The sequence below is a fragment of the Terrapene carolina genome, unplaced genomic scaffold (genome assembly GCF_002925995.2).
Source record: "Terrapene carolina triunguis isolate 2854851 unplaced genomic scaffold, T_m_triunguis-2.0 Scaffold22, whole genome shotgun sequence".
Classification (NCBI taxonomy): domain Eukaryota; kingdom Metazoa; phylum Chordata; order Testudines; family Emydidae; genus Terrapene; species Terrapene triunguis.
Genome location: NW_020664373.1, coordinates 13,565,583 through 13,576,638, shown reverse-complemented (window position 1 = coordinate 13,576,638; position 11,056 = coordinate 13,565,583). Strand labels below are relative to the sequence as shown.

The window sequence follows — 11,056 nt, the reverse complement described above, 5'->3', positions numbered from 1 at the left end:
GTTGTCTAGTGATCAAGGCTCTGAACTGTAACCCAGAAGACCTTCCTTCTAATCCTGGTTCTGCTGTACGACTTTAGTAAAATCATTTCACCTTTCTGTGCCTCAGTTTCCCCTTCAATCTAAATGCCCAGCTGCTTTGTTTTCAAAGATTCCCATGTTCTCAGGGGCTCCCCCAATCAGTGGTGGTGCTTAGCCCTCATATGGTAGCCAGGACTGTCGGGGTTGTATAATGGGGAGCTGTGGCCCCCGATTCCCGTGGGTGAGGGCACCGAGTATTGCATGGAGCTAGGAATCCACCCTGAGGACGCACTGGCGGCAACTCCCCTGCTGGGCTAGCGCCCCCCCGCCACACAGCCCCCTGCACGCGCGGACCCGGCTCCCCCGCCCCCAGCTACCTGCGGCTGCCGGGGATTGGCTGGCTCGGCCCCGCCCCCAGTTGCTGACGTGCACTGCCTCGGTTTGACGGGCAGGTATGGCCCGGGCGCCATGTTGCGAGCGGAAGCGGGGAGTGAGCGGCGCTGAGGCAGGGTAGCTCCGCCGGGCGGGAGGCTGAGAGGAGGCGGCGGCAGCAGCCAGAGCCGGGCAGGGCCCTCCGCTGGCCGGGGCGCCGCACCGCTACGCTCCCGCACTAGGGCTCCTCGCCCTGCCCGCGCCGGGGGCTGCCCTCGCCCTGGTCCCTCGCCCCGCGGGGGCACTTGAAAGCGGAGCGCGGCGGCGGCGGAGCCGAGCCGGGACGATGCCGCTAGCGCAGCTGGCTGACCCCTGGCAGAAGATGGCTGTGGAGAGCGCGGCCGACAGCAGCACAGAGGTACGGGGTCCCGCCGGGGGGCAGCGGGGCAGGGAGACCCCCCCCGCCTCCTCCCACCGCGCTCCGGCAGCGTGGGGAGGGGGCCCCAACTCTGCGGCCCGAGCCCACGTTCCCCCTGGGGGCGCCCTGCGCTTGAGAGGGGCCCCTGGTGGACAGCGAGCGCCGGGCGAGCCGAGGGGAAGGGGGTGTTCGCGCGGCGCCCGGCCCCGTGGGGAAGGGGCTGTAAATAACCCCCCGGCCTGCAGGACTACGGGCCACCCCGGGCTGGGACGGGCTGTCCCGTGAGCCCCGCGTGGCTCCCTCCTCCCCCCACCAGGGTGGCGGTGTAATGATGGGGAGCGCGCTGGTCCCGGGGCTGGGCAGAGCGAGGTGTCACGCAACCCCCAAGTTTATGGGAAACTTTCCCTTGCGGTGTGCGCGGGTCGCTCGGCCGCGGGGGCTGCGGCGTGGGGAGCCGCGAAGCTGGCTGATGACAATAGGTCAGGCGAAGGCCGGAGGGTGTGGGAGCCGCATGGGACTTTCCTCTCTCCCAGCAGCTGCTGCTCGGAGCTGTGCCCTGGTGTCTCGCTCCCTCCCTAGCCCGAGTGAGTCTCGGCTGCGTGCCGCTTCCTTGTCTGTAGTGACCGACCCCCACGCAGGGGGATCGGCCGGGACCCCATCACTTCCGGAGGAGGGGGGGGGTTAGCCTGCACCCTCTGGGAGGAGAATAACCTGCTTCTGCGCTGCTGAACGACTTGGCTGGTTTTGTTCCGTTCCGGTATCTGGTTACTGTCACCGCGAGTTCCCTCTTCCCGGAGTGGCCCAGCCTCCTCCAAACACACTTCCCAGCCAGCGGACACAGCGTTGAGGGAAACTAGCTCCTAATAGGGCAACTCTTTATAGCCACCTGACCCTGTGGCAGGCCAGGCAGGCGTATAAGAAGCCTGGCTTGACCTTACTTAATTTCTCTCCCCCACAACCCTTTTTTTCCCCCCTCTCTCACTTCTTTACTGTTGGAAAAGTACCCTCATCCCTACCATCCCAAAACGTCTTTATCTAAGCAGAGCTGGGTTCTGCCTGCAGTTCTTGCTGTTTCGCAAGCATTTAGGATACCCTGGCTGCCTCATCTTGGTAACACTTGCTGTTTGGCCAGTTTTGGGGAACATCCATGCAATGCTGTGCAGTGTGGTTTCCTGCTGTTTGCAGTGAGGGGACCATAGGATGTTGGTGTGGTATGACATCAATGTCACAGTTCCGTATGCGTTTTTAGTTACTAGACTGAGTTGTTCCAAGTGCTGGTGAGGAGATTCAGATCCCTTTGTGGGGGTGGGGTGGGGAGGATGATTAATTAGAGCTGTAGTCACTTCCAGTTTTCATTTAAATAAAGAATTGTGTGCTAATGTGGTTTGGACACCAGGTAATAAAGGCTTGCAAAGTTGTAATACTGCTGAGAAACTTGCCCCATTGCTTCCTGACCGCCTGCCACTTAAAAGGAGACTGCAGATTAATTTGACCTCCAGTGAAGCAGTTCTAATATCACAATCATTTAAAAATACCTACCATTCTTACAGTAGTTTTCTCACTGATCTTCATAGTGGTAGTTCTAGGTGAAATAATTTTGGAAAGGAGAATAATTACTAAGAAGAGCAATTTAACACTTGTTCTAGGAGGACAAATATTTTTCCTTCTTGAGACTTATCCAGCATGACTGAACTTTTAACATAATGTGAACAGTGTCACTTTAATTTCCTCTTCATGCTATGTATATTCTTTGTAATTAGGAAACATAGCAGCTAAATGCTGTGAATACTGTATAAGGAAGCCACAATACTAAATTTAAAAGGTGTTGGGTTGATGCATATGTGTTACTAAATATGTAAGTTTCCATTATTCACTTGATTTCTCATTCTTCAAAATACTGTGTTTGGAGACTTTTTAAAAAACGAACATTTCAAAATATATTCAGTCACTTCACAAAGAAAAGTTACGCATGTAAACAAGGCTGTTCTGTGCTTACGTTATCATATGAGATTTAAGTTATGTAGAAACACTACAAAAATATATAACTACACCTATCTGCAGGGTTTACGGTGTAAAGCCCAATCCTAACAATCCCATGCTGTGCTTCACATATGGGTATAATCCCAAATTATTTCAGGTTTACTTCTTAGATAGGGAACAGATAATCATTGCTGCTTTGTTAGTGAATGTTCATACTGTACAGGTACCTCTGTGTTTTTTGGTTTATTTTAGTAAACATTTGTTTTGAAACAGACTTAATATTCTAAGTTACTACAGTAGAACCTCAGGGTTACAAACGGTTTGGGAATGGAGGTTGTTCATAACTCTGAACAAAGCGTTATGGTTCTTTCAAAGGTTTACAAGTGAACAATGACTTAATACAGCTTTGAAACTTTACTATGCAGAAGAAAAATACTGCTTTTAACCATCTTAATTTAAATGTAACAAAGCACAGAAACAGTGTTCGTACCTTGTCAAATCTTTTTTTAAACTTTCCCTTTTTTTTAGTAGTTTACGTTTAACACAGTACAGTACTGTATTTATTTATTTATTTATTTATTTGTCTCTGCTGCTGCCTGATTGCATACTTCCGGTTTCAAATGAAGTGTGTGGTTGACTGGTCAGTTCATAACTCTGGTAGCAGTAACTCTGAGGTTCTACTGTATGAAGAAAAAATATGAATATTTGATTATTGAATTTGTATTGAATTTATACATAGAATTGTTAAAAAGAACCTAAGTGATGTAGGTGCCCAAAGCCTGTCAAAATTCAGTGGAAGTTAGGTGTCCAACTTCCATTAACTCCTTTGGCTGGATGACAAAAGAAGAAAATAGATTTGAATATAAAGGTTGTTTGCCTGAAAGCTGTCTTTAAAAATAGTCAGTTTTTAGATAAAGTACCTAAACAAATGGCTTAAATACTTAACCATATATTTAATTTACATGAGTTAGCCTTATTAGCAGCACTGCAATCTCTTGACTACAGTCAGATCCCTGTGGGAGGTCTCTTGTCTTCATGGAGTCCTTTTATGACTTCTTCTCCATAGCTATACATTGGCTGTCCTCTGCAGCTTTTGTAAATCATGTACATTTACTATGTTTGCCATAGATATTCACTAAGGACTTGTTCACACTGTGATGCTGCAGTGCAGACCATGAAGGTATGAACTGCAGAGCGCACCAAAGTGTTACCATGTAACAGCCCCATGTGGATGCAGCTGGTGCGAACTGAAAGGTATATAGTTTGCATTAACATAGTCCTCTTTCAAACAGTTATATCGCAATATTTTGTGTTCTGTGGTTCGCACATCCATACTCTGCACTGTGAAGCAGTATAGACATAGCCTTACTACTTAATGCAGCCCTAAGGAAATCATAAGTTGTTATAGCAAACCTTGTTTTTACCTCAAGTTATACCAATGTTGGGGTTGATAGGTATTTTTTCTGTGAGGGAAATGAAGTGCCAAGCAAACTGATAATAATTGAATGGATTTATGTTTTTAAAGTTGAACAAGAGGGCATTTGATTCACTGTATGTTTCTACAGTACCCAAAAAAACAGAGAACTCCTGAATGAGCTCTCAGGACATTATTGTAATGTAAAGCATTTTGGAGTAGTTTGTATTAATGATGGTACATAAAAGAAAGTTATTATATATAGTGCTTGAGGGAATATCCAAAGTGTAAATCAAGCTCTGTTAAAGCCAGTGGAACTATACTGATTTACATCAGCTTAGGTTCTTGCCCTACATCCTTAACCAGCATCTATGTCCCATGCTGAGTATATACTGTATGTTATGTAACCATGCACAAGACATGTTGGCCAAGAGTTTCAAATATTGGAGTCTTAATGTTAGGCTCCTAAATTTATATTTAAGCACCTGAACAAGCAGCCTGGTTTTTCAAAAGTGTTGCACTCCCATTAACATCAGTCAATGGGCAGTGTCTAAATATGGGTTTGGGAGCCTAACTTTCAGCACTTAGTTTTGAAAGTCTTGCCCATCACAAATAGAGATTGTTTAAAAGCAAGATATTTTATACTCATTCTTTCACTTACGTGCTGAATCCATGATTATCTTGTTCTTGTGGCAGTCAGTGGGACATTACTACTACTTAAATGACTGGGATGAAGAGGAATGTCAGTGAGTGATGTTGATGCATAAAAGCATATCTAATAAGGTGCAGCATTGATGCTTATGACCCCATTCTTGCTAATACTTACACACATGCATAACTTTTAAGTACATGAGTAGTCGACCCAAAGTCAAAGTTAAGTGAATGCATAAGTGTTGGCAGGATTGCATCCGTTCTTTGCCACCTGCAGTCAAAATGTTCCAGTTGTGATTACTTCTGTACTTATTTTGTACATCAGCCCTTGGAATATGACATACTTCTGGGGAATAAGCCACAAGAACAAATATCACATTTGCAATAATCCTTTACATAATAAAAACAGGGAAAGAAGTACTGAAAACATAAGCAGGATTGTCTAAACAGAATGTATCAATGGATATTGAAAGTTACTCAAGTCTTTACCACTACTCCATTGTACTGAAGAATTTCATCACAAAATGTCCTCTAAATAGTTCTTTATCACTTCTTCTAAAGTATTTATCTATTCTAATGCAATATTTCTTGGAGTTTGCTTACTTTTGTAAGTTTATGACAAATGGAACTTTTTAGTGTAGTTTTATTATAATAAAGCATTCTCATCTGATGCTTATCCATAATATGTAATACACCTTGTATTTCAAAGACTACTGTACAGGAGAGGCTCATGGATTTTCATGATTACATCAGTAAAACAGATGTCATATCCATGTGAATGACACATACGAAACCTGCCATCCTTTTAGTACTTACTGCCAGTGATTTCATATTGGTAGCTCTAAACTTGTGAATGTTTTGCTGCCCTAGGGCGCAAGTAACATTTCTCACCACAACTACATACCTAGGAGATTAGAACTGGGAGTCCATGTGGGAGTGAAAGGCAGATTGAATGGGGAACTGGGACTGGCTGGAAAAGGAGACTGGAACTGACTAAATGAGAAAGGGAATGGGTTGAGGAGCTTTGGGTGGTGAAGAGACAGGAGGGGGACAGAAACTGGTGAGAAGGGCTTGGGGGGGAAAACAGGCAGAAGAATCTCTACCCACTATAGAACACTTCTCTCCAGAGCCCGGAATGGGACCCAAGACTCCTGAGTCTCACCATTCCCTCTACTGTCAGCAATTGTGTGAAGCCCACTGGCTTCCCTGCCACCACCCCCACCACACTGGATTGCATTTCTTAGTTCTTGTTTCAGTGTCCCTTTCAGAGATTAAAAATTATAGTCCTGAGATTTGCTGTATCCCTGTGCTAGTGACAAAATTACAATGTTCAACTGAGGAGTTAGTGGCATACTTGCATACTATGTAAAACTACAAACAATATACACCTCTATGCCGATACAATGCGCCCCGATAGAACACGAATTCGGATATAACGCGGTAAAGCAGCGCTCCCGGAGGCCGCGCTGCGCACTCCGGCGGATCAAACCAAGTTCGATATAACGCGGTTTCACCTATAACACAGTGAGATTTTTTGGCTCCCGAGGACAGCGTTATATCGAGGTAGAGGTGTACCACTGAAGTCTGAGAGTCTCTGCTTTCCAATAGTGTGCAGCGTTATTTTTTGTTCTTAGTGGACTATAAAGCTAGGTTATTCCGATTGTTATCTCATATGGGCTAAAATGAATACATAGCTTTCCTAACAGTAGCTCTAGCAACAATATCAATTACTGATATAATAAAAAGGAAGTGGCCGATTCTCAACAGTTGACAAGAAGGGGTGAATACCAAGGGAGGGAAAAATCACTTTTGTAGTGCTAATGCGGCCAATGCAAGCAAGTTGGCCTATTTCAAACAGTTGACAAAGAAGGTTTGAGTATCAGCAGAGGGAAATTACTTTTTGTAGTGACCCATCCACTCCCAGTCTTTATTCAGGCCTAATTTGATAGTGTCCAGTTTGCAAATTAATTCCAGTTCTGCAATTTCTCGTCGGAGTCTCAAGAACTGTAAATGATCAGCTTTTCAAAATCCATGCAATGGCCTGATCTTCTCAGGGGTGTCCTTTTATTCCTCACCCTTCTTCAGCTCTTCTGAGACACACTATTTTGATTTCCTGGAGAAGAGAGCATCACCAAAAAACTTTAAAAATCATGCTTTCCTCCTAGCACTTAATCCTTCACCTCTTTATACAAACAGTAAAAACCTCAACAAAGAATGTCATTGAGTTTTAATCAGCTATTTAAACATGTCAATTTTTGCAGTATATGGGAAGCAGACAGACAGTCTCAGCAGTTTGTCCACAGAGGTTAATCAGATAATTGTGAAGATGCTCATTTCCAATGTTGGATACCCACCGTTGTAAGCCCTGTGCTTTGTCAGTTTACTTTCTGCTGTTAATGTTTTTAAAAGCTTTACAATTGTGTGTGTGTGTGTGTGTTACTTTGCAATAATATGGTCCATAGAGACAACAACAAAAAACCCACAATTATTCAAACTACCTTTAAGTTTCTGTTTTCTAATAGATTATTGAATTGGGACAAAATACAACATGGTTTTACAAAAGGTAGATCGTGCCAGACCAACCTGATCTCCTTCTTTGAGAAGGTAACAGATTTTTTAGACAAAGGAAACGCAGTGGTTCTAATTTACTTCGATATCAGCAATGCATTTGATACGGTTCCACATGGGGAATTATTAGCTAAATTGGAAAAGATGGGGATCAATATGAAAATTGAAAGGTGGACAAGGAACTGGTTAAAGGGGAGACTACTACAGGTCGTACTGAAAGGTGAACTGTGAGGCTGGAGGGAGGTTACTAGTGGAGTTCCTCAGGGATCGGTTTTGGGACCAATCTTATTTATTTTTTTTATTACTGACCTTGGCACAAAAAGTGGGAATGTGCTAATAAAGTTTGCAGATGACACGAAGCTGGGAGGTATTGCCAATACAGAGAAGGACCGGGATATCATACAGGAAGATCTGGATGACCTTGTAAACTGGAGTAATAGTAATAGGATGAAATTTAATGGTGAAAAGTGCAAGGTTATGCATTTAGGGATTAATAACAAGAATTTTTGTTATAAGCTGGGGACGCACCAGTTGGAAGTAACAGAGGAGGAGAAGGACCTCGGAGTATTGGTTGATCACAGGATGACTGTGAGCCTCCAATGTGATATGGCTGTGAAAAAAGCTAATGCAGTCTTGAGGTGCATCAGGTGAGGTATTTCCTGTAGAGATGAGGTGTTAGTACTGTTATACAAGGCACTGGCGAGACCTCATCTGGAATACTGTGTGCAGTTCTGGTCTCCCATGTTTAAGAAGGATGAATTCAAACTGGAACAGCTACAGAGAAGGGCTACTAGGATGATCCGAGGAATGGAAAACCTGTCTTATGAAAGGAGACTCAAAAAGCTTGGCTTGTTTGACCTAACCAAAAGAAGGCTGAGGGGAGATATGATTGCTCTCTCTAAATATATCAGAGGAATAAATACCAGGGAGGGAGAGGAATTATTTAAGCTCAGTGCCAATGTGGACACAAGAACAAATGGATATAAACTGGCCATCAGGAAGTTTAGATTTGTAATTAGACAAAGGTTTCTAACCATCAGAGGAGTGAAGTTCCGGAACAGCCTTCCAAGGGGAGCAGTGGGGGCAAAAGACATATCTGGCTTCAAGACTAAGCTTGATAAGTTTATGGAGGGGATGGTACGATGGGATAGCCTAATTTTGGCAATTAATTGGTCTTTGACTGTTAGTAGTAAATATGCCCAATGGCCTGTGATGGGATGTTAGATGGTGTGGGATCTGAGTTACTACAGAGAATTCTTTCCTGGTGTCTGGCTGGTGAGTCTTGCCCACATGCTCAGGGTTTAGCTGATAGCCATATTTGGGGTCGGGAAGGAATTTTCCTCCAGGGCAGATTGGCAGAGGCCCTGGGGGGTTTTCGCCCTCCTCTGCAGTGTGGGGTACGGGTCACTTGCTGGAGGATTCTCTTCACCTTGAAGGAACATAAGATTGGCCAGACCAAGGGGGTCAGACCAAAGGTCCATCCAGCCCAATATCTTATCTTCCGACAGTGGCCATGAGGTTCAGAGGGAATGAACAAAACAGGTAATCATCAAGTGATCCTTCTGCTGTCGCCCATTCCTAGCTTCTGACAAACAGAGGCTAGGGACACCATTCCTGCCCATGCTGGCTAATAGCCATTGATGGACCTATCCTGCATGAATTTATCTAGTTCTTTTTTGAACCCTGTTATAGTCTTGGCCTTCTGTTATAGCCTTGGCCTTCACAATATCCTTTGGCAAGGAGTTCCACAAATTGACACTGCATTGTGTGAAGAAATACTTCGTTTTGTTTGTTTTAAACCTGCTGCCTATTAATTTCGTTTGGTGACCCCTAGTTCTTGTGTTATGAATAAAGGACTATATCTAATAGCCAGAAAAAGTTCTAGACAAATAAGGCAAAGGATCCATCAGTAAGGTTCAGCATCATAATCCTAATGGTAAACTTAGCCCTGAAAAAGAGAACAGTGAGAACTGGAATTTCTAGTAGATGGCAGTCAGTGGATCCTGCTTGATAGCTTATATCTTCAGCCTTTGAGTGGCATAGATGTCTATCAAAGTTTGAAGCATTTCTCTAGCCCAGCTGTCATTTTCCCTTTTCAGAACCTCCTGGCAGCAGTGAAAGGAAAGGTCTCCTCAATTCCTTAACCCCCTCCAAAGCATCCTGGCAGCTGTGTGGCATTGGGGAAAGGAAGGAGATCTCTGCCACTTCATTCTTCACCTGTATTATTATTATTATTATTATTTTTGCAAGGGGTATGTTAGTTATCACACTTTAACTCCAATACCTGGTTCTGCTTTGGGCTTTCTCCAGCAGCATAAAATAACATGTTTTTGATGGTTTTGCAGCTGGTCAAAGAGTTCTGAACAACAGAATCATTTTTAGTTTCAATCTATTGCTGCTTCATAAGTAACAGAGACACTAGAGCTGTCTGTCTACAAGAGAACTGAAAATAATGAATCAACCCCTTTCTAACTATGTCCAGTGACCAAGATGAGCAGCAGTATAATGAGAACTATGTTGCACTTAATATAAAGAGAGATAAATTGGTTGCGTATGCTCTTGAAAGTGTGATGTGTTAATAAGCAGGGCCATGACCTTCAAGCCTGACCATCATTGTCCCATTAAAAAAAAAATGAATTTATCCATTCCTGCTTGTGGCTTTTTATTACTACAATCTAAACTGCAACAATAATTTGTTATTTTATGGAATCTTTGACAGTGATGATAATGGTTTGGTACATGTGGTTGGTCTTGGGAAAAGGAGTTTTATTTCTGCTGAATAACTCCCATTGTGGGACTCATTTGGACTAGTGGTATACTATATGGGGATTGAAGTTTGGGTGTTGCTCTGTGCTGTCCACAATATGCTTACCTTTTGGAAGGGGATCACCTTGTATCACACAGTTGAACTTTTCTGGGTTTTAGAGACAAACGTGCTCATAATGATATAGTGATGGGGGTCATGTAAGCACCCAAAGAAATGTTTTTCTACTTTTTAACTGAATTCAACCGGTTTAGTAACTTGCTGTCTATTTGCTATGTTTATTGTAGAATGGACAGCAAATTATGGATGAACCTATGGGAGAAGAAGAGATTAATCAGCAAACTGTAAGTAAAAGATTTCAAACGTAAGCATGTATAGCTTTATTTTGTGGTACATTGTTATAGGTCACTCAAAGGCTAATAGCTGGCTATAACTCTCATAGTGTAAGCCCTGTGTTCATTAGACCTAAATTGTTTATCATGGATCTATATTTTTGAGGAAAAGCTCTCTTCCTTGCTGACCCACTGGTTCAGTACAGTATCCCTTGTGTTTATTTCAGTACTAAATTCAGCTTGTTGTACAGTGCTCACAATATTTTTAGTGTGATGCACGTTTCTCTATGGAAGGCACAAAGCTGTATCTTGTAAAAGTCAGGGGAAAACCAGTTGCTCTGACAACTGGGAAGGGCACAGATGTGGCATTTGGTACTAGGTGGCTTTTGGTAATAGGGAAGGGATGTATTTCTTTCCCCCGTTTTGGACAGAGGCAAAGGTGACGTTGACTTTAGAAAGGGAGATAGAATCCAGGAATTCACCTGTCACCCCAGAAATTCTGAAAACTATCCACCATACAGCACTCATTATACCCAGCG

The 11,056-nt window shown here is 43.7% G+C and overlaps 1 protein-coding gene across 2 annotated transcripts in view; it reads left to right on the top strand.

Moving 5' to 3' along the window:
• The first annotated feature begins 483 nt into the window (after positions 1-483).
• The window catches only part of LOC112105114 (ribosomal protein S6 kinase alpha-3), a 129,040-nt gene continuing 118,467 nt past the window's right edge, over positions 484-11,056 (top strand). Inside the window, exons 1-2 of one of the 2 annotated variants that reach the window (XM_024197777.2) lie at positions 484-808; positions 10,473-10,529. In XM_024197777.2, the coding sequence (XP_024053545.1) occupies positions 737-808; positions 10,473-10,529 (129 nt within the window). In that variant the 5' untranslated portion in view covers positions 484-736. Of the gene's footprint in view, positions 809-10,472; positions 10,530-11,056 lie in introns of those variants that run through there. The other variant, XM_029910797.1, reaches the window with a different exon arrangement.